The sequence below is a fragment of the Cricetulus griseus genome, chromosome 2, assembly GCF_003668045.3.
Source record: "Cricetulus griseus strain 17A/GY chromosome 2, alternate assembly CriGri-PICRH-1.0, whole genome shotgun sequence".
NCBI classification, from domain to species: domain Eukaryota; kingdom Metazoa; phylum Chordata; class Mammalia; order Rodentia; family Cricetidae; genus Cricetulus; species Cricetulus griseus.
This window is the reverse complement of record NC_048595.1, coordinates 271,576,748-271,600,252: the sequence shown is the minus strand read 5'-3', so window position 1 is coordinate 271,600,252 and position 23,505 is coordinate 271,576,748. Positions and strand designations below refer to the sequence as shown.

Genomic DNA, 23,505 nt, shown 5'->3' with positions numbered 1-23,505 from the left:
GGTCTTTGGCTGTTCAGTCAAGTTTGAATGCTTAAAAAGGATCAAGTTCGAGTATTAACATAAGCAATTGTGATGGATAACTTTTTCAGGTCTCATTCAGGAACATCACCCGATAACACTGCACCACCACCTCCCCCTCCAAGGCCACAACCCTCTCATTCTAGATCATCATCCCTAGATATGAATCGGACCTTTGCAGTTACCACAGGTAGGGAGGGGCTAGGGAATGATAATATGCATTAATTATATTCATATACATTGTTTTAAATTAGTCCAAGATACAACTTCTTTTTGTTCCTCTTAGTATATCTTATTTTTTTACATTTAAAAAAATTTGTGAATTAAAGATGTCAAAAGAGCCCCCAGCATTCAGGAGGCAGAGGCAGGTGGATCTTTGAGTTCAAGGACAGCCTGGTCCAGAAAGGTAGTTCCAGGACAGCCAGGGCTACACAGGGAAACTGTGTCTCAAAAAAATAAAATTAAAGACATCAAATGAAAACTACTTTCTTTTGAAGTGGAGACATTGTTGTTTTCCTAATGACTAAGGTATGTTTGAGTACAGATAATAATGATGGAACTTGAGAGATACCACAGGAAATTTTAAAGATGTGCTTGTATCAGTAATAGGGGTGTGGTGGGGGACAACAGAGGAGAGCCATGACTCCAGGATCTTAATGTTTATACAACTGGCAGTTTTGCAACTACAGTGATTAAAATAGAAAAGCTAGGACAGAGATGGTGGTTTAATCTGTATGATAAAAGATTTTCATATGAGGAAAAGTGTAAGTAATCAACAGACTGTTGGACCTGTGAGCCAAGAAAAATGGAAATACTGAGAATTTTTTATACAGAGATTATAATATTAAGTTAAAGGAAAGTTTTAAAGACTTTCATCTGGTAGCTAAAGAGCAATCAGAAAAATAGAGGAGAAAACCAAGAACAGGTTACTGTTAAGGAAATAGGCAGGAGCTTTTCAGCAGTCCCTCATGTAGTGGAGGTGACAAGAAATGAGGTTGAAGAGGGGCCATGACTTTGGACCATTAGGTCAAATGTAGAGCTTTTGGCTTGGGTTTTAAGATGGTCTCATGTAGCCCTAGCTGGCCTCAAACTCACCATATAGCCAAGGCTAACTTTGAACTAGCTTCTCATCCCCTTGTCTCTGCTGCTAGGCAACTAATCTACCACTGAGCTACAACCTCAGCCCCTTGGAAAGTTACCAAGTGCTCTTAGAACTGTTTTGTCATATGGTCACATTCATCTGTTTCTTCTCCAGTAAAGCAATTATATAATCACTAGAGATTTGCATATTCATACAGGACAGCAACAGACTGGAGCTGTTGCCCACCCTCCTGCAGTGCCTCCAAGACCTCAGCCCTCACAGGTAAGTCTCCTGTGTACTTGGTACAAATGGCATTTGCTGCCATCTTCAGGATCAGCTTGTGCCTTAGACAGCTCATTCTATTTATTACTATCTGTAAGGTTGGCACTTAAGTCAGTGACAGTAAGTATTCTTGGAAGCTAAGGATTCCAGTAATGTGGGTTACTAAGAAACAAATAATGCTGTCTTAAAGGGTTTAGCAGAACAGTGGGTTGGGAGATAGAAATATCTGATAATGTCCTGTGTCCATCACCAACTCATAGACAGAATCCACTCTTATCTCCCTGGACATTTGCATCCCTGCTAGGTCAGAACTGAAGTGCTACAGTAGACTATTTATAGAATAGTTCAGGACAGCCTTGGTGGCTTGTAAAGTTAAAGAGCATATTGAGAAGATAAAAGTGAAATTAAGGAATTAAGACCCGGAAGATAAAGAGGTACTTGCTTCAGAAAGGGCATTCCAAAGAACAAGAATGGCACCCACAGAGGCATGGGTATGATATATATATATGGAGACTGGCATCTTACTGAGAGAAAGCCAAGTTCAATACGACTGATAGATTGTGTGCATATGTATCTGGGGTATTCGCTGTAAAGTATTACTAATTAAAGAGGAACACGGTGACACTGGCAATGCTAATAAAATGCATGTTCCTGTTTTCTAACCCATTGTACAGGCACCTGGTCCCTCAGTGCATCGGCCAGTGGATGCCGATGGTCTAATAACTCACACTAGTACCTCACCTCAGCAGATACCAGAACAACCAAATTTTGCAGATTTTAGCCAATTTGAAGTATTTGCTGCATCAAATGTAACTGAAGAACAAGACGGTGAAGCCGAGAAACATCCTGAGGTCTTGCCAGTGAGTTTTCTGGAGTTCACCTAATTTGTGACAGTCTCTTCCCATATGCTATAAAGAGGACTCTTGAAAAAGCAGATTAAATTAGCAGAGGCCTAAGTGAATAAAACACCTGCTGCTGCCTCTTTTGGAGGATATGCATTCCCTAGATCCATGCTTCTCAGATACTTGATTGGCCTCTAACGACCAATGGTTACACTATTATATAGTAAGATTCAGGGGTCAGGGCCTGGGGTGTGTGTGGTGTGAAAAACACACCCCTGGCCCTGGTTAACACTGCTCTGGTTGTAGGACTTGATGAAGACTTCCCTAGGATAAGAAGCTGTGTTTACCATAGCTACACACTCCAGCAACACACACACACACTCCCAAAACACCACCATGTCTAAACTTAGTTTCATAGAGTCTTCTAACTTAGTTTCATAGGCTCTTCTAGGAGACTAGTTTTAGTGTTCAGGAATCTGGTGGCATTGTCTGTGTTGATCTAATTTAAATCATTGAAAATATATATGTGGCTGGCCTTTAATCTCAGCACTCAGAAGGCAGAGGCAGGTGGATCTCTATGAGTTCGAGACCAACCTGGTCTACAAGAGCTAGTTCCAGGACAGACCAAAGCTACACAGGGAAACCCTGTCTCAAAAAAAAAAAAAAATATATATATATATATATATATATATATATATATATAAGTGGAGTTGGAAGGAGAAAAGTAGTACTGACCTTTCCTTTGTGATTGCTCCAACTGTTGGACATCTAACAGGTGAAACAGCCCATGCTAATTTGACTGCATACCCTAAAGATTTCATGAGTCTGACCCATGGGGAAGCTCTTTTTGGCAACCCCTTTAGCTCACCTGGCTCATTAGAGGAGTGGACTGTGTCTAGGAAGGTGGCGTGGATATGAGGGCAGAGGCAGATGTGCACAGGAGACTGTCATTCATTTGCTTGGATGGATGTGTCACACACACACCAGTCTCAAGTGCCTCACAGCAGCCAGCCACAGTCAGTGCCTTTGGCAGTGTCTCTACTCTCAGGTTTTGTTTTCCAACTTGAGTGCTAGAGTAAGTCATTTGGCAAAGTTTTCTCAGTATGGCTCATCCTCACCTCATACTGATTTCCTGTCAGTATGAACAGCTCCTAACATCTTACTTTGTTACGTGGTTCTGTGCCTTGCTACGTATAATTATATAGTAATGAGATACTATATTCATCTCTAGACTGAAAAAGCTTCTGACCCCGCAACCTCTCTTCGGATTGCCCAAGCAGACGGTAAAATTGAAGAAAAGACAGCTGCTAGTGTTCCTGCCAATGTGGTATGAAAAGTCTTTTTATACTGTGGATAGTTTTGTGTGTAAGGGGACTGCCCAGGTGCTTTAGGAATAAAGGTGGCTAAGCCTGGTGCAGTTGCTGTGGATCTTGAGTCCAGCAGCAGGGAGGCCAAGGCAGGGGGGGTCACGAGCTCCAGCCTGGGCTGCATGGTGATAATCATTTGTTCCTGTTTTTCCTTAACTGTTGCCACAGATACATAAAGTGTTTTAAAATGAGACAAGTAACCTCCTTTTTTAACAGCAGTGGCTTTAAAAAGGCAATCAGTGTTAGCAAAATGCTAATTAAGCATGAATGCCACTAAGAATGCTCATTTATTTCTCTCGTCTTTTAGAGCAAAGGCACCACACCTCTGGCTCCACCACCTAAGCCTGTTCGAAGAAGACTGAAGTCAGAAGACGAGTTACGGCCAGATGTAGATGAGCACACACAGAAGACGGGTGTTTTAGCTGCTGTCCTTGCGTCACAGCCTTCGATTCCCAGGTAATCCAAGTCACCCCTCAGTATGTTTCATTACTAACAACAAAGCACAAAACACCAGCCAGAAGGAAACAGATTCATTCTCAGAGAGCTTTCTCAGCCAGTGAAATGGCTGTGGGTAAAGTGCTTGCCACCTGGCAACCTGAGTTCAAACCCAGGACCCACATGGTGGAGTGAGAGCATGCTGTGCATATGGAGGTCAGAAGACTAATTTGGGAGTTGGATCTTCTTCCGTGTGGGTTCCATGGAACAGACTGGGGTTATCACGTCTGTATGGCATGTGCCCTTACCACCTGGGCCTTCTTGCTAGCCCAGCTTTTACATTTCTGAGAAAAGAGAAAGAGACAAAGACGCACACCAGAACAGAATGGCCCACAAAGCCGAAAAGATTCATTGTCTGGCTGTTTATAGAGTCTACAAGTACTGGTCCAGACTATTTCACTCCGTGAATTCAACAGAATAATTGTAGTACTTAATAACAGCTATGGTCTTGGGCTTCTGTAGCTTACAGATTCCCACTTATCATTGGAACGACAAGTGAAGTTGAGCCCTGCTGAGAAGGGAGAAGTTGTCCCTTCTTCTCTGCTTGGAAGTCAGTGGGAAAAAAAAAAGGGTTAAAGATGGGAAAGAAGAGCCAGGCCTTGGTGGCGCACGCCTTTAATCCCAGCACTCGGGAGGCAGAGGCAGGTGGATCTCTGTGAGTTCGAGGCCAGCCTGGTCTCCAGAGCAAGTGCCAGGATAGGCTCCAAAGCTACACAGAGAAACCCTCTCTGGAAAAACCAAAAAAAAAAAAAAAAAAAGGACAGGAAAAGAAATGAAGGTGTCTTTGCCCCTGTGTCTTCTCAGATCTGTGGGGAAAGATAAAAAGGCTATCCAGGCATCGATTAGACGCAATAAAGAAACCAACACCGTTCTGGCCAGATTGAATAGTGAATTGCAGCAGCAATTAAAGGTAAAGTTCCATGCATGCAGTACATCTCAGTTTGGGGGATTTGGAACTGATCCAATAGCTCTTGTCAGTCTGTGAAACTTTCCTGAAGCAGAAGAAAAGTGTGTGGCTAAAATGTGTAAGCTGTTGACTCTTTTAATACTAAAAGGAATTTCTTACCACAGTTCTGGTGCACAATGTCTTACCCTGAATATGTAAGATATCACTATCCCTGTAACATTGTTAACTTCCATGAAGAAACTTGGAGAAGAAAAGTGGACTTGAGTACCTCCAAGAGTACATATGTGGCTCTGTGCTCTGTGTGGGCAATTGGGCTGTTACGAGTTTCTCCTTTGACCAGAGGGAAGTCAGATTCAGTAATAGAAATTTAAACCAGTCTCATGAAGACAGAGTGGGAAAGTTTAAATCATCTGCATGTGAAAAGGAAGGATGAGCCGTAAGTCAAAGTTTCATGGGCCAGTGAGTGGAAAGCACTTGCCCTGTAAGCCTGGTCACCTGTGCTCTATGGCTGCAACAATGGTGGAAGCGGAGACCTGACTCCCAGAAGTTCTCCAACCTCTACATATATGCTGTGGCATGTGTGCTCACTCACTATTAATCATTTTTAAGATTCTGAATGAAGAATAAATCTTTTTTGTAAAACTGAAATTCACAATGAGATCTAGGATCAGATTACCATCACCAGAGGAAAGAATTCATGTTAACAAATTCATATATAGTTAATTAAGGCTTTATTCAATTTGTGCAGTAATACCCATTTGCTACAACCACTGTTTTTTCTCACAATTAACCTAAAAGCATTTTTCTACCTGGTTCTGTCACCAGAAATGGCTTTGAATTAGTAGGATGGTGCTTTCTTATTATGAATGTCCAAATTACCTTCTAAAGTGAGCTAGTTTTAAAATAGGAATTCCTGTCACTTTCTCTTGAAAAACACAGTTGTTAGCATGAAGCAGAGCTCGTGTCAGATTTCTGTCTACTTTCAACATGACTTGGACTTTGCGTCTTTTTCAGGATGTTCTTGAGGAGAGAATTTCCCTGGAAGTTCAACTGGAACAACTCCGACCATTCTCTCACCTCTAAGCCAATTGCCGTTAACTGTGAACATGCCCATTTTGAAGCAGTTTTGGGTTTGGAGCCTATTTGGAAACCCAAACATTCAGCTCACTGCTTTATCGAACATTAAACTTTATGATTCTGTTTTGCCCTGTATGTTCACCATTGTATTTAAGTATCTTTTATTTTTTAATTTCAACAATAAAAGGGTCAGGAGGACTTTTCTGGAGGATACATTGTGTTTGTTGGCATGCCTCACCCCTTCCTATGCCATAACATCTGATAGCAGTCATACTGGCCCCTCGTGATGTGTGGCCAAACCATACCATGATTGGATCTACAGAATGGGCTTTTCCTCAGAAGTATTTGCAAAAGAAAAACACTATCAAACTGTCAACGTCTTTCTATCCTATGAAGGGTTTTAAGATGAGCTTCCTACTCCGTATTTGATTTAAGAGCCTGGTGTGTTTCTCAGAAACTACTTCCCTTTTCTTCCTCAAGGCCTTCCTCGGCATTATTCAGGAATCATGTATCACTCGAGGCTTGTTTGACGAGCCAACTTGGGGTCAGGGTTTCTATGTTTCTTGACCAATTCACCCATGACTTGTACTTGTGTAAACATAAAAACACACAATGTTTGTGTGTGTTTATGTTTATGTTTGGGTTTAATTCAACAGGAGTGGTGTGAGCTTACGAACTATGAAGTCAGGTCTTCATTGTCCCCTCACGGTGAAGGGAAAAGGTTGAAAACATTACATGAGGGGTGAGAAAAGCCATTGAACACACCCTTGCTCTATGACTGAGGTGCTGACTCTGCTTGAGATCTGACAGGGTTAGGGTTAGGTTCCTATTTCAGTGGTGAGTACTAACCTTGCAAGGAAGAGGACCTGAGTTGAATTCACAGAACTCTGTTTGAATTTTTTAAAGCCAGGCATGGTGGTATGCTTGAAATCCCAGTACTGGGAAGCCAGACAGACAGGTCCCTTGGGTTCTCCCGCCAGTGAAAGACTTTAAAAAAAAAAAAAAAAAAATCTGTGGAGGATTGTAGGGGAAGCTGTAGCCACGCCTACTTAGGGGCTGGCTACAGAGGATGCCTGCAAACTGACACCCAGGCTGTCCTCTGACTTCTACCTGCAAGCACACAAAATAAGCTTGACATATTGCACTTTCAAGTAATGGTTGTAAACTTCTGAAGGTATCAGTTCACATGAGAACTAGTTACTTAGTATTTCTAGGTTATCCTCAAATACATTTTCACTCACTTTTTCCACATAGGTAGTTTTGCTAGTAAAGTCTCTGACTGGGGTATGCCCTCCCCGTCAGGGTAGATATTTCTGGGTACTGTTTATCAGTTTGTATTCGTTACTACCAAGAGATGTCACCTTTATGTCTTAACTTTACAGATCCATTGTAACAGAATCTTATTTATTTATGTGTGGTTTTTTGAGACGGTTTTTCTGTGTAGCCTTGGCTGTCCTGGAACTCACTGTATAGACCAGGCTGGCCTTGAACTCACAGAAATCCACCTGCCTCTCCTGAACACTGGGATTAAAGGTGTACACCAGCACCACACGGCTGAGAAGTATAATTTTTACATTAATAAGAAAGTATAATATTTAATTTCTATATGTTTCAGCCAGAATTTAAACTTTTAAGAATTAGAAATTATAGCTTCAGTATTGAAATATATTTAAGTACCTGAGTTCACAATCCTACAATGTACCAACGGATTTCATTACCATAAGACATTATGAAACAAAAAGTAGACAACATAATCCCAATACACACTTTTCACCAATCATTTAACTATGCAAAAGAATTCATTTTTTACTCAGCTAAATTTCATTACAGGTACTTTTTTTGGTTAGATTTCCATTTTTTTGTTTGTTGTTTACTTGCTTATTTATTTTAAGACAGGGTCTCTGTATCCCTGGCTGTCTTGGAACTCTATGTAGACCAGGCTGGCCTCAAACTCACAAGAGATCTTCCTGCCTCTGCCTCTGAAGTGTTGGGACTATGACTGGCTGCTACTTTTAGTTTTTGAGATAATGATATAATTACATCATTTTCCCCTTTCCTCCTTCCAAACTCTCCCATAATCCTCCTTACTCTCTTTCAAATTCATGACCTCTTTTTTTTTTTCATATTCCTAAATGTGGTCTGCTCAATCTGTGAATGCTACTTGTATGCATGTTTTCAGGGTGCTGGCTAGTTGCTGTTGGATATCCAATCGTTATCTTTCCTGGTGAAGACTATTTCTCCCACTTTCAGCACCCCATGGTTATCTATAGTTCTTTGTGTAGGGTTGAGACCCATTCACGTCGGCATTTCTGTTGTAGCTATCCTTGTTCAGCTCATGTTTAAATAGTCATCATGTTGGTGATTCTTTATGGGTGTAGCTTCTGACATTAATAGGAGACACAGATAATCCCCTGATTCTCTGAGTGGTATAACCCCTGCCTTCCACAGTGTTCTCTGAGCCTTAGTTTCTGAGGATGTTTTGTAGATGAATCCTGGGTTCCATAGATCTGCTATTTGAGTGGTTGTAGTTTTCTGCAATGATTCTGTTTGTTGCAAAGAAAGGTTTCCTTATTGAGGGATGAGGACCACACTTACTGGTGACTATAAGGACAAATATTTAGAATGGAGTTAAGGATTATGCTGGTTTAGTAAAGTGGTTTTGTAGATTCTCCAAGATCCATGACTTCACTATCCCTGGGTGCTGCATCCATGGAGGCCAAAGAGAGTATCAGTTTCCCTAGAACTGGAGTTACAGGTTACAATCTGCCATGTGGGTTCCAGGAATTGAATCTGGATCCTCTGAAAGAAGAGCCAGTGCTCTTAAATAATGAGCTGTACCTCCAGTCCCATTTATTAATTTTTGTTATTTAAAAATTGGGTTCTCCCACCACTGAATTTCTAATATTATGGTTAAAAATTTTCTTAAGGTTATTTAGAAGATCTAAGAATTTGTTGTGGTTGTTTTGTTTTTGTTTTTCGAGACAGGGTTTCTCTGTGGCTTTGGAGACTTTCCTGGAACTAGCTCTTGTGTAGACCAGGCTGGTCTGGAACTCACAGAGATCCGCCTGCCTCTGCCTCCCGAGTGCTGGGATTAAAGTGTGCACCACCACCACCACCTGGTGAAGATCTAAGAATTTTGTCTTAAAGCAAACAGTAGGAATTCTAGAAAACAAAACAAAACCCACCGAATGTTTTAGTTCTTTGAGATGGTATTTTCTAATGCTTTCAGAAGGGGCACATTCACATTATTTGACACATACTCGAAAAATCTGCCATTTATGTTTCTTAGGCATACCCTTAAAATCATTAATTGCTTCATGAAAAAGTTGATATTGATTGGTGAATCACAAACAAATTCAAGTATTTTTCTAGAATGCTCATGAAATAAACATCATTCATTCTGATTTTTCATTACTTATTTTTTAAAACCTACATGTTTTTTCTCATTACTCATCATGTCAAATTGTTTTAAATAATGCCCATGAGCAGTAGCTACCAAAAGATGTGGTTCAAAATTTTAGACTTGTTCTTATGCATTTTTCATGGCTTCATCATACATTTTAAAAGTTAGAAGGAACCTCACAGGCAGTCCTAGCTCTTCCATCTCCTCACCACCCATGATTGGTTACATATGTGCTGTTTGCTAGATGATCTGAAGCAGAAAACATGTTATGACTTTCCAAGGACCCTCTTGTCTTTTTTGAATCTAGTCTTACTTCATACTGCTTCTAATTGCGGTTTGGAGTACAGACAACCAAAGGAATTTATCATCCACCACCTCAGTAGCACAGATCCATTCACATTTTGAACCTTGAAGAATGAATGCATTCTTGATATCTGTGAAAACATTTGAGGTACATTATTTTTTTTTCATCTTTTGAATGTATAACACTTACTGATTTTGACTGTATTTATAGTTACGTAATTGTCATTGCTGCCTGATTAAGGAACACCTTATTTTTCCCCCAGCTTAGTTTATTTCACTTAAACATAATGTCCTCCTGGTTTATCAATGATCTCACATATGGCAAGGTTTTCTTTATAGCCAAGCAGTTCTGCTCTGAAGCTACACTAATGTTTAATCTTACCAGGCAGTAATCAAAAAATGTTCTAAGTTCATGATTTGAAAAGGTAATCACTGAAACATCATCAAAAACCCTATCTTTATAAATTATTTCTTAGTTACCTTCAGAGGCCAGATGTTAGATAATGTGAAGCCCTTTAATCCCTTGTTTCATTCCCTCTAGAAAGAACTGGAATCAATGAGAAATGTTTACTGGTGCCTATAAAGAGGCTAGACCTGGACTTGCCTTGGTATGAATGACACAGGCAACTATAGTCTTAGCTGGGTGCCTGTGCCCTTAAGCACAGCTGACAATTGCAATGGGATGGAACTAAAGAAAAGAAACATGTTTCAATACTAACCATACTAAGTGATTAAAGATTTAGAGAGTCAAAGACTTAAATAGGGTCTTGGCTTCTGCTTTAAGCTAAGGTGATGTCCACACTCAGGGAAAGTATTGCAGTGAGAAATGTTACCTTCTAATTACCTGTGCTAACAGAAATGCAGGAAAGAACCAGATCCTATGAAGCCTGAGAAATAGAGGAGTTACAGTATGCAATGTTAACAATAAGCCCAACCAGCTTAAGTTTTGTTCTTTTATGACATGCTATTTCTATTGGAGTTGTAAACCAGTGTGTGGTTACTAAGCACACTTTGCAAATGCTGGCTCTTTTATAGAGGAACTAACTAAATGCCAATTTGATGAGTTTAGGATGAGATAATGTTTTTCATGAAAAAAAAAAAAAAGGCATACATTTGGAGTCTGGGATGTCTTCTATGAGCATGCTGGGAAGGACCATAGATGCAATGAACTGGTAGGTTGTTTTAGAAGTCCTTTCAAATGGAGTATGAGATGTGCCCCGACTGGTAATAAGCAGTACATCATTGAAGAGGAAGAGGCTGAGATCTCGGATCTGTTCGTAGAGCCTGTTAGAGTGGAGATTTTCATGGTATTCACCTTGTTGAAGAATTAACCACTTTAAATGGATATGCCTATGATTAAGACCTTATTCCACTACAGACCTTTGCGTAATTCATGGAATCCTTGGTAAAGCGCTCCTGCGTCTCTCAGACCAATAATGTAGGCCATCAAGGTACCTGATAGAGTTATTTGATCTCATCCATTAGTCGAGTATTTCATAATGTACAAAACATGAACAGAGAGGGCTGGAAAGACAGCTCAGATTTTAAAAAAAGCACTTGTTGCTGTTGCAGAGAACTGGGATTCAAGTCCCAGCACTCAAATGTAACTCCAATTCTGGGGTGCCTGATACCTTCTGAACTCTGTGGGCATCAAGCACACACATGGTACACATAATGCAGGCATTGTTTTCATTGATGTTGTGAAAAATGATCAGGCTGGGCAGTGGTGGCACATGCCTTTAATCCCAGTACTTGAGAGGCAGAGGCAGGCGGATCTCTGTGAGTTCAAGACCAACCTGGTCTATAAAAGAAAGCTAGTTGCAGGACAGATTCCAAAGCTACACAGGGAAATCCTGCCTAAAAAAAAAAAAAAAAAATCATGAGCAAAGAGCAAAATTTGGTGTACTTCTGACCTCATCTGTAACCCTCTGATTTTTGCTTAGGAGCCAGATTGCTGGATGGTTCTCTGCATATAATTAAATTCTTTACACGAGCTGTTATATCTATCAGGGTTTACAGTGCGCAGCAATTTGTCAAATGGTCTATTTTTGTGGAAGAGTTCTATATTGTGTACAAAACTTGCAGTAGTCCATAGTCATTCACTTTGTAATGACTGATGTTATATATATGATGACCTGAGTTACCAGGATTTTGTCATATTAGACTTTTTGCCTCCGGGCATCTGTGCATTTCTGGCAAGCCCCTGGTGACCCTGGTTCCATAGTTCAGCCTGGCTTTGAGAAATAAGACATTTAAGTCATTGTAGTTAAAACTGTGTCTAGGAGCCGGACCAGAGACTGGATCAGAGTTAGGAAATTTCTGGTAGAGAACACTTGATGTTCATTTGAGATGCTTGGGTATGCGGGTAAACAGAAACATGGTGGCCATCAAATGCTTTGTAGAAGCTGTTTCCTCAGTTCAGCCCTCAGAGCTCTCTAACAGGTCCCTTGACCAAGTCTCCACACACTCTGTCAGTTCCTCTAAATGAGTAAATCAAGTCATTTCACCTTTAATAGTCACGCAGTGGAGCAGCCAGGATTTCACACAGTGGTCTTTGCACTCCCACTCTAGGAACCACCAAGCTCTCAATTGAGCTGAGACTGGGGGACAAGGGGGGCAGGCATGGACATTCTGAAATATGACACCAGAGATCTTAACAAGATCCTTAACAAAAGCCTGTCCTAAGGGGTTCTTTTGGGAACCTGGGAAAGGGAATTCTTATTCACTCCAACCCCCACAGCTTCCTATCACTCAGTGGCGCTCACCTGGAATCCTAGGGTGCCCACAAATTAGAGGCCAGCCCAGACCACACAGAACTACAGAAGGTGTCCCTCCTCCACATCTTTCTGCCACATTAGTAGGACAACTATGTAATTACAGTAGACAGAAATACCAGGCTCAGACTCTGTTGAAGGGGTCTTGGGGCTGGAAAGATGGTTCAGCAGTTAAGAGCACTTACTATTATAGAGAGACTGGATTTGGTTGCCAGCACCCACCTGTGGCTCCCATAACTCCAGTTCCTAGAGGACTTGACACCCTCTTCTGCCTTCCATGGACACCAAAAATACACGTGCTACACATGGATACATGCTAGCAAAACAGTAATTTCTTATTTTTAGGATTCTTTAAGGCTGGACATGGTATCAAAACAAGGACATCAGGGAAAATGGCAGCCTTTCACTATAGGAAACAGTAAGCATAGCCTAAGTAGAAGGGCATGAAACCTCACGCCAAAAAGTCCTGTCTTATTTATTCATTTATTTATTTTCCGTCTAGCTTTCAATAAGTTTTGAGGCGTGCTGAGGGGCAAAAGGGCAGAGTGAAGAGAGAGGGCAAGCATCAGAACCAGATTTGGATATGGCAGAGATTTTGAAACATTCAAATTAGGAATTTGACCATGGTTAATATGTTAAGAAATCTAATAGGGAAAAAAAAAGATAGAAGAAGACCACATAATAGAGTAATAGAAATTGTTGCAAAGTCAAAGGAAATAGTAAAAATAAAGGAAATTATAACAGAATCCCATGGTAGGTTTTTGAGAGACTGCAGCTGCGTTAGGAGTGTCAGCTGGAAGATGTGTGAGAAAAAAAGTCTTAAACTGGGAAATAGGAGCAGACTGAGGTTGGACAATTGAAAAGCAAAACAAAACATATATACATGTCAGGAGAATACCAAATAATGAAGAGAGAAAACAATGGGAGAAATACTCAGTAAGTTTGCTGAGAGGAGAGTGATGTCTCAGTGGTTGTCTGTTGTTCTTCCAGAGGATGAGTTCAATCCTCAGCACCCACACCATGGCTAAATCACAGTTCATGATTCCAGATCCAACAGATCCAACACCCTTATCTGCCCTCTGTACACCAGACTCATATGCGTATACCCCCACGAATACGTGCAAACCACAGTTCCAGAAAGCTCTAAAAACAGAATAAATCTCTACACATAGGAATAATACACCACTCTATTAGAAACTCAAAGAGGCTGGAGAGATGGCTCAGTGGTTAAGAACACTGACTGTTCTTCCAGAGTACTGACTCCAATTCCCAGTACCCACGTGGCAGCTCATAATTGTCAATAACTCCAGTTTCAGGGGATCTGACACCCATAGCTAAACACCAATGTACATAAAACCGAAATAAGTAAATTAAACAAAAATAAAAACAAAAAAACTCAAAGACAAATTTGACTACAAAGAACAAAAATCTAGAGGAACAGGGCAAGAACTTCATTTGACTTCTCTTCAAAACCGACTAAGCACAACAAAAATGGTGTGAAAATAATGAAAAGAAGAAATGCCCTCCCCTGATAATGAGATTGATGACTGGCTTATATGCCATCCTAGAGCCTTCATCCAGCAGCTGGTGCAAGTAGAAGCAGACATCCACAACTAATCACTGAACTGAACTGGAATCCAGTTGCAGAGAAGGACGAGTGATGAGCAAAGAGGTCCAGACCAGGCTGGCGAAACCCACAGAAATAGCTGACCTAAACATCGGGGAGCTCTTGGTCCCCAGACTGATAGCTGGGAAACCAGCATGGGACTGATCCAGACCCCAGGAATGCAGATGTCAGTGAGGAGACATGGGAAATCTTATGGGGCCTCTTGTAGTGGATCAGAACTTATCCCTAGCATAGGTGTGGACTTTGGGAGACCATTCCATATAGAGGGATACTCCCTGAGCCAAGACACAAGGGGGTGTGTCTAGGCCCTATCCCAAAGGATATGACAGACTCTGATGACCCCCTGTGGAAGGCCTCGCCCTCCCTGGGGAGCAGAAAAGGTTCCTGATAGGTAGGGTTTTAGTTGGAGAGGTGGTAGGGGAAGAGGAGAGGGAGAGGGAACTGGGATTGACATGTAAAACAATCTTGTTTCTTTCTAATTCAAATTTAAAAAAATAAAATATAAAATATTGTTACTATTAAAGAAAAAGAAAGCCCCCAGCAACCTACAATTCCATAGCCAGCAAAATTTGTCTACAAACATAGTGGACAGTTTCTAAAACCAAAATTAAGGTAACATACTGCCAGTAATTACATGAAGACCGTTCAAGAAGCAATATATAAAGATGGAGTAACCCAGCCTGGATCAGCTAGCGTGTCTTCCATGCCAGCTTCTTTAGACTTGTGCGGTCAGAGCCAGCTTCTTCCCATTATTAAGGCTCTTACCCATTGCTGCCAGCCAACAACAATCAACAAAAATGCTGAGTCACTGAGGCAAAAGACACTCGGTTGTGATTTGATTTTTCTCTTTTTGTTTACATTGAGTTAGTTGTTGGGAGGAGGGGTGTGCCACAGCATATGGGGAAGTCAGAGGAACACCTGCAGAAGTCAGTTCTCTCCTTCCACTGTCAATTCTGGGGATCAAACTCAGATTTTCTCATGGCCTTTGATTTCCATTCAAGATCTAACCAGGTGGAGATGGAGGGGAAAGGAATTATCTACCTACTGCCATGGCACCTTCAGATGTCTTCTGAAATAGTCACTGAAATAAAAGAGCCTCCTTTCCGTTTGTTTGCTGTGTGTTGAATAATTTGTCTTTGCCCTCAATACTGAAAACATTGACCATTTTCTAAAGCAGATATCAAGAAACTGTTTTGTAAATAACGTTTTATTGGCACATAGCCACAGCTGTTCATTTATATAATGGTACTGTTTATGAATAGAGTACTGTTGTGCTGTGTGGCTGTCTTTGTGCTACAACAGAAAAAGGTCATTGCCATAAACCTCATGTGGCCAGGAAATTCTAAATATTTACTCTTTGGATTTCATAGAAAAACTTGTCCATTCGTGTTGTAAAAGAGCAACAGGAAGACTAATTTATGGACTTTGGCATCTTTCCATCTGTTCCTACACATCTCTGAGCCTTATGCAAAGTAAATATGGTAAAGTCATTTTCAGTGTTAACTTAAACAGCTATATCTAAGGATAATAAAACGATCCTCTCACTTTTTAGTAGAATATTGGTGTGAGCTCCCACAATACTTGGATGTGAATTCATTAGGAAACTGACGAACCTAGAGGTCTACTATGGAATATATAGGCTTGGCAGATACTGTTTTCTCATTCTATCAAGGAGTCATCAGAATGCAAACAAAATGATAGTGTCATGCATCACCTAGAGGCATATGTGTGTGATTCTGATTCAGTGTAAAGGTTTTCTTAACTGCATACAAGGTCAAGGATGGTTCTGAATGCCAGGGGTGAACAAATGAGCAAGACAATTGCTGCTTTCAAGATGTTCACAGCTTCGGCTAATAACTGCTCACCTTAAAGAGAAGTCCATTGTTTCGTCACAGCAATGAAGTTGAACTACATCTTGGATCTTAATCAGGTATCTGTTTACTTCTGATAGAGTCTGTAAAATAAAAAGTAGGGTGTATGATTATTTGAAATCCCAATAGTGCAGAAACAACTGTTCAACATCCCACAGCTTGCAGATGTTAACTAGAACTTTGTGTGGTTATAGGAAGTGTGGTTGTAGAAAGGTTTGTCTTTTCTCTATAATACAAGCTTCCTTTAGCAAACAAAACTGACAAGGAAAACAATATTTGAGGCCATCAGTTTTTTAGAACCAAGGTGTTGTCTTTGTATATACTTTTCCTACTGTCAAAAAACAAAGAGAAGGGAGTAAAAGGAACTGTTAATAAAAAGAGGCAAATGAGTTGGTAAGATTAAGAAGTAGGCCCATACCGGGTGGTGGTGGCGCACACCTTTTATCCCAGCACTTGGGAGGCAGAGGCAGGCAGATCTCTATGAGTTAAAGAGCAGCCTGGTCTACAAGAGTGGGTTCTAGGACAGCTTCCAAAGCTACAGAGAAACCCTGTCTCAACCCCTGCCCCCCCCCCAAAAAAAGTAGGCCCACGCATTATTCTGGCCATGGGGTACCTTCTAAGAGTGCAGAGACCCAAAAGTGAAGTCCTGTGAGTTCTAAGAATCATACTTTTGTAGTCCAACCAACCATACTTATCTTTTTAAGACATGAAGATAGAAATTGTGACAAAACTAAACTCTCCTTCTTCTCCAATTAATTAATACTTTGATTCATTATCTATATCAAGCTCCTGCTGAATGTTAGACACCAGAAAACAAGTCAAAGCTCATACATGGTGGAGGTCCCAGTCTGTGAATAGATGGATGCAAGGCCACATGACAGGACTGTCTGTGGGGATCTAGAACACTGAAGGAAAAGCTTCTAGCCAGAGACCAAGGGAACTTAGATAAGATCATGACTGATCCTCTCACACACACAAAGGGCAGAGAAGGACAACACTTGAGGCTTGAACTCGTGTCCTCATGCCTTTGGAGGAAGAGTTCTTGCCTGCTGAGGTATCTCCACAGTTCCTGACTAATTTTGACAGGGGTAATAACACTTACCTAGTGAAATAGGGAAGGAAGGCAATTTCAAAAAGCATATGTTCAAAGAGTAATGGCAAGAGGCTGCACTATTAAAGAATGGAGAGTAGGTATGAATGGTAAGTGCCTCGGGTGACAGGGGAGTCAGAAGATAAAGGCAAATAGAAGAGTTTACAAGTGATAAATAAGGTTAACCAGTTGCAGTATGTGGATATCTTCAGTGTGTTGAATCTTGCACCAAAGACTTTTTCAGTCAGACAGAGATCATGTAGAACACATGACCATGTTCAACTCACAAGGAGTCATGATCAGAGTACCACCAAACAAGAAAATACAGCCTTGGAAGATCCCAAACGTGGGATAGGGCCCAACTCACATACACATTTTCTAATGGTAACAAGGGTGTGTTACATTGAAGTCTGAAGTAACAGCATCCCACATTAAGCTGCCTCGGGATCTGTATATATCTTTGGCAGTGACAAGGTTATACTCATGAGTGTGAGGTGCAACAGAAACATCAGCATACGTACAGGGCATCCCGAGATGATTGTCTGTACATCGGATAGCTGCTCTCTCATTTTGATGTTTTCCTTTATCTAGAATACAGGGTTATATTAGGCAAAGATCATGACTTTTTTTATTAATATTTTTGACACATGGTAAAGTGCTTGATACTTTAATAAAAATACCAGTTTCCTGAACCCAATGTTTTAATAACAAAGGCAAGTAAACAAGGCTATTCAGAAAAAAGTCATTTTAGGGTATGATGTGTCTACACAGTATATAGGGAATAATAAGTCCTGTAGTTACTGAGTCAGAAAAGTGACCTAATACATTAAAAACAAATCTTTTGGAAGCAAAAGATGTTACATTTGGCTTTTCTTTTGGTTATCTGTACAAATCCAAACTTTATGTACTTTCACACTAGAAGAGGTAGTGCTGGGGATGTGCCTCAGGTGACAGAGTGCTTACCTTGTATACACAAAGCCCTGGGTTTGAGTTCAAGCACTGTATTACCTAGGAATATTGGGGAATGTCTAATCCTTGCACTCCAGAAATGAGAGAGACAGGAAGATCAGAAGTTCAGGGTGATCCTTGGCTACATATTAAGTTCAAGCCAATCTGGGACACATAAGACCCTGTCTAAAAACCGAGTGTGTGGGGAGCACTGTGGCCATAGAGTTTTCTGAAAACATTGTTTCACGCCATTTGGCTTGGAATAAATGCCTTTCATGACCAAAATTGGAAAATAGGACTAAGGATTTATCTCTAAAGGGGTGGAAGATTGAAGTAAAGACAACCACAGAAAAGAGGACATTTCAGGTCTGTCATGTGTATCAGCAACCCACCTGATCTATGTAGTCTTTATATTTTTTGATTTGATCAATTGCAGTAGTCAGGTCTCCACGGTCTGTGTGTCCTGTGGGAGTGTGGAGTCTCAGAGCATAGAGAAGGTGAATATATTCTTCAAATCTCCGGGATGGGTACAGAAGCAGCTCTGGCAGGCTGTACAGGGCATAGAGTAGAGTGCCCTGGTTGCTACTTGTAGGTCAACCAGGGCCTGTCCTTGAGTGCCCTGCTGTGCTCTCCCTGGAAACTCACCTCAGCATTTTGGTAACAATGGTCTTGTCATGCCTCTTCAAGAAAGCTCTGAACGCTGGTGTCATTTCTCTGCACTAAAAGGAGAGGGTTACATTGTCAAAACTTTGGTCTGTTAGATAGATAGAAAGCCTTGAGTTCCACCAGCAAGTGGTAAGCTACAAAATAGCAAAACAAGAAAGCAGCATCTGTCTCTAAGTATCAATAGTACTATTCATGTGTTCTAATACACTTACTCTCTAGTATTATAATTATACTGCAGACCTACCGATATCCACTAACTTAATCAATAGAGAAAATTAGTAACAGATTTATAATTAAGGTAGGATTGGATTAGAACTAGAATAAATTGAGTAGGTGACCTTGTCAAGTTACCTGACTTTCTCATCTATAAAATGGATCAAAGACCCAGCTCATAGTGAGGTGACAGGATCCCACCCATAAAGGGCCTGCTGTGCAATAAATCTATAGTTCTGAAGAGTTTGGCAATCACTGATATTTACCTTTAAGGCTGCTGTCATTCATGTTTTCCAGAGTGATATTACAAAAGAGATACTACAGAAGAATTTCACTATTTCAAATGTACTCATTTATCACCACAGGTATATCTGTGAAATTGCATCCTTCTATTCAGTATGTACATGTCTAAAAGATGCCAATATTGCTAATGTCTGAGTCCAAGATTTGCTGATTTCAAGCCCCAAGAGTATTTTAGGAATAAGGCCATTTATACCTGTGAAAATTAAAGGATTTAAAAGATTTGATAATGTTGAAATAATAAGAGCTACCATAGCTAAATGTAGTGAACAGCTGTATGCACTCATTGTGTTAATGAAGTAGGTATTAGTGTTTGCCATGACTATAAAAGTTTTGCCACTAATTTGTTTCTGATGACACTCTTTGCTCTAATTATTGCCCTCAGGGCTAAAGTCTTGGTCAAGGTATCCATTGAGCCAATCTTGTGTGCCCCACCCCTGGCATTGCAGCAGCAAAGCATTCTGAGCACACAATTTGCTCCAACTTCCTTTATTAATGTCCTGTCACTGAGCCACTAAGTGGCTAGGGTGAATGAAAATTTGCCAATATATATGAAGATAGTGACAGCTCAACTATCAGTTCCTGAGCACTGTTGTGTGCTCACCACTGTGTTAGCCTCTATGTCCAGGTCCCTGTCATCAAGAAGCTCCAAGTACAGGGGAGGAGACCTGAGAGGAAGCAGCTGAGAAGCTCTCGTGCCCATTTACCTCAGTCTTTTGGGTTGTGTAGTGTTAGCATGGAGATAACACAACCACTTACCTTCTCGATGGTTTTCAGAACAACTGGGTAGTTGTTGAAGAAATTGGTATATGTGTTCAGCTGCCTCCCAAACTTAATGAATATTTCTCCAACACACTGAACTGGGCTCCATTCCTGTAGTCTGTCTCTTAGGTTATCTAGAAATTCCCTACAACATGAGAAGATTGTATCTTGAAATAGGAGCCTGTGAGAGCCTCCAAAAGGAAGCAATGAATTCCTTGCTCTTGACCAGCTGAGTGTCTTAGACACAGAGAAATCTGGATTTGACAGGATGGGGGAGCTGGGCAGTAAGGGAAGAGGCTGGCTGTCCAGGATCCCCATCTTTTACATCAATTTCTTGTCAGAATCCAGCTTCCCACAGTAGAGCCACTTCTGAATGTCCCAACCTCAGAGAGCCAAAACCGTGGACATTCTCATGGTCCTCTGAGGAAAATGGTGCTTTCAAAAGTTTCAAGGTCTTTGCCTTTAACCTTTAACTTGCATATAGCCCTAACTTGTATACAACCCCCATACTCCACAGGTCCAAGATTACCCTTCTCAGCCATTCCAGGCCATGAAAACAAAGGTTTCTATCAGCCTTTTCACTGGGTAGGAGCTGGGCCCAGAGAGGTGAGGGACTCTCCAGATCTGTAGAAATTGACTAAGACCGGCATTTGTCTCATTTAACCCTACCATAGGTAGAAACCATTGTTCTTCTCAATCTCTTGATACATATAGGAAACCCACAATGGAAAAGCAGAGAACTCTTGTGTTCCTGTTCTGTCATTCAATTAGACATTGTTGACTCTTTCCCATGGACTTTGTGAGAGCAGTTTATTGATAACAGAATGCCAAGGCATTGAATTCTTTTTCTTGCACATGTTATGACCTGGGGTTGGGGTAGCAGTGGAAGCCATCACTGCTGGTTGTAGCTGTCAAGTAACATGCAAAGAAGACTCTCTGCTCTTCCAAATGATGAGATCCTCACAAAAAATAGAGAGTGGCTGAGCCACCGTGGGACTTTTGAGGCAAAGTGTGCTCTTCCCACCATCTGGGGAGTACATCTTAATATCTTTAGGGTTTACCTGTTGAGATTTAAGATGCGTAGAGTATCAGAGAAAATGATGTGTATATTGGAGGCGCTCAGAATGGCTCTGTTTGAGGAGAGTGCTGCCCTCAGGGGCCTGGTGTACACATCCCTCACGATTCCCAACATTTGCACATACTGTCTCTCACTCTGTAAAAGCTCCCTCACAACTTGGGTTCGTTTCTCTACCGAGTCCATCTGGAGCTTTCTCTCCTGCAGAAAACATCAGGAATTCAGGAGAAATGTAATGTCTGAGGCCCTCAGCAAGGACCCATAACAAGATGCCTGAAGAGGAAGAAAAGGCAAGACCCAAGAGAGGGACCATCTTAAGGCAATGGTATAAATCTAGATGAAGCCACCCAGCAGCTTAATGAGCTGAAACAGACAGACAGCAGTGGTCCACTCACTCTTGAGTGCCTTCTGCACTTTCTTCCTCATCCACTGGGATAGCATGAGGAACTGTACATGAAGTGCCCACTGTATGTGCACACGCTTATTTTCCCCCTCCCCACAGATAGCCAAAGATGCCTTAGTTGACATAGATAGGGCATCTTTGACATAGATTTTACCCCTGTAAAATCGCCCTTCCTCTGGCAGGGGCAGGAGCTTCAGCTCCTACCTTTCTATTCCAGAAGTGATTTTATGTTCCCTCTGTAAATGGAACAGCATAAAAATCTTTACATACCTGTTCTATTGGACAGTTTCAGTGCTTTTTTAGTTTTTCACGTATCACTAGGAAACAATGCTTTTTTTTTTTTTTCTGACCCTGTCTTGTACATGCTAAGCAAACTCTACACTTGAGCCTAAACCAGCAGGCTCAGCCTAGATCCCAACCTCCAAGACAAATGCCTCAAATGTTTAAAAAAAAAAAATTCTAGACAAGGCATGGGTACATATATCTGTAACCCCAGCACTTGGAAGGCCTCACCAGGCAAGAGGATTATGATTTAAAAGCCAGCCTGACACAGCACACCCCTGTCTCAAAAAACCAAGAGCTGGGAATACCACTCAGTGGTGGAGCACTTGTCTGAATGACTCTGGATTTACATCCTAGCATGACCAAAAACAATGTTAAAAAATGAATCCTAGCCAGGTATGATAGTAGATGTGTGTGACGCCAATGCTCAGAAGGCTGTGGCAGTTGCTACCATCAGTTTGTGATGGCTTCCATGCTGATTTCTAGTGAGAGATCTGCAGGGAGTGAGAAACCATGTCCTAAGGGAAAGACCTGTCCTGGACCCTCCCTGTTTCCAAGGATGGGGCCCTAAAGATCTCTATGTCTGAGCTCAAGGCTGCAGAGCTCCTACATTTTTCTCTGTCTGACAGTCTAACCTTAGGTGAGTCACCTACTTCTCTAACTCAGGTGTTCATCTGTAAAACTGTGGATACTAACATCTTCCTTGGAGTCTTTGGAAAAAGAAATGTAAACAAATGTGAAGCCATGTTGAATATTGCAAGTTAGTATGTGTGTCCTGTGCATTTGGGCAACAGGAACGGTCTCTGCACAGTCTGGCATCCCTCTCTAAAGGCTGTCCTTCCCCCAGGGCAGATCACTTCCCAGATAATGACTAGAGCAGATGTTTAAAGTTAGCTTGTAAGTTGGTCAGCCAATTAAAAACCCTTCGAGATCATGTGCCCTTTCTTTAAATGATGTCCTAGAAAACCATACAGTCACATACAGATTTTTTTCCCCCCTCAGATGCCATGTCTTCATCTTTTGAATCAACTTCAGAGTCTATAGCATAGCCTTCGGGGGGGGGGGGTAAAAAAATCTACCAAGTGGGTTTTCTTCCAGTTCAGTTAAGTAGTTAGTTGGTTGTTCCTCTCTTTAAGGAATGTTTCCAAGAAAAACAAAGAACTAACCATGGTAAATAATGAACCTTCCCTGTCAGTGAAGGGAAGATCTGTTAAGATCCTAATTGGTAATAGGTGGCTTACCAGCTTAAGCAGCACTTCCATGTTCAGGTCCCTTTGGCTTGGACTAGACTTTGTGTCCTGAGAATTGCCTTCTATGGCACTTCTTTCCTGGAGATGAAATGGAACTTAGTTACTTGGAGGTGGGTCGTGTAGTTCCTGAAAGCCCATTTAGTACTCTGCACATACAAGCCCTGGAAAGCCATCTGCCTTTAGTTGTCATCGCAAGGTCCCTAGGTACACTGAATTAAGCACCTGACAAATGTGGCACCTCTCTTGAACTTAAGATTTATGTTTTTAGTAGCAGCCCTTAGGGCAGTGGTTCCCAACCAATGGGTCTCCACCCCTGGGGGGGGGGGCACATAGCAGATATCCTGCTTGCTAGATATTTATATTAAGATTCATAACAGTAGCAAAATTACAGTTGTGATGTAGCAATGAAATAATTTTATGGCTGGGGTCACCACAGCATGAGGAGCTAGCTGTATTAAAGTGTTGTCGT

At 41.3% G+C, this 23,505-nt stretch overlaps 2 protein-coding genes across 8 annotated transcripts in view; one reads left to right on the top strand and one right to left on the bottom strand.

The window, feature by feature from the left end:
- Reps1 (RALBP1 associated Eps domain containing 1) overlaps positions 1-6,282 on the top strand; it is a 71,338-nt gene extending 65,056 nt beyond the window's left edge. For 6 of the 7 annotated variants that reach the window (XM_027401957.2, XM_027401955.2, XM_027401954.2 and 3 more), the window contains 7 exons: positions 90-208; positions 1,317-1,381; positions 2,056-2,241; positions 3,455-3,550; positions 3,898-4,046; positions 4,890-4,995; positions 6,007-6,210. In XM_027401957.2, the coding sequence (XP_027257758.1) occupies positions 90-208; positions 1,317-1,381; positions 2,056-2,241; positions 3,455-3,550; positions 3,898-4,046; positions 4,890-4,995; positions 6,007-6,075 (790 nt within the window). In that variant the 3' untranslated portion in view covers positions 6,076-6,210. Of the gene's footprint in view, positions 1-89; positions 209-1,316; positions 1,382-2,055; positions 2,242-3,454; positions 3,551-3,897; positions 4,047-4,889; positions 4,996-6,006 lie in introns of all 7 variants that reach the window. The other variant, XM_027401956.2, reaches the window with a different exon arrangement.
- A 2,855-nt stretch (positions 6,283-9,137) lies between these two features.
- The window catches only part of Ect2l (epithelial cell transforming 2 like), a 71,081-nt gene continuing 56,713 nt past the window's right edge, over positions 9,138-23,505 (bottom strand). Inside the window, exons 14-22 of the mRNA XM_027401952.2 lie at positions 23,028-23,114; positions 21,088-21,302; positions 20,024-20,171; positions 18,731-18,804; positions 18,478-18,634; positions 17,659-17,724; positions 16,042-16,130; positions 10,887-11,059; positions 9,138-9,906 (exon numbers count right to left, since the gene is read on the bottom strand). Coding sequence (XP_027257753.1) covers positions 9,782-9,906; positions 10,887-11,059; positions 16,042-16,130; positions 17,659-17,724; positions 18,478-18,634; positions 18,731-18,804; positions 20,024-20,171; positions 21,088-21,302; positions 23,028-23,114 — 1,134 coding nt within the window. The 3' untranslated portion in view covers positions 9,138-9,781. The remainder of the gene's footprint in view (positions 9,907-10,886; positions 11,060-16,041; positions 16,131-17,658; positions 17,725-18,477; positions 18,635-18,730; positions 18,805-20,023; positions 20,172-21,087; positions 21,303-23,027; positions 23,115-23,505) is intronic.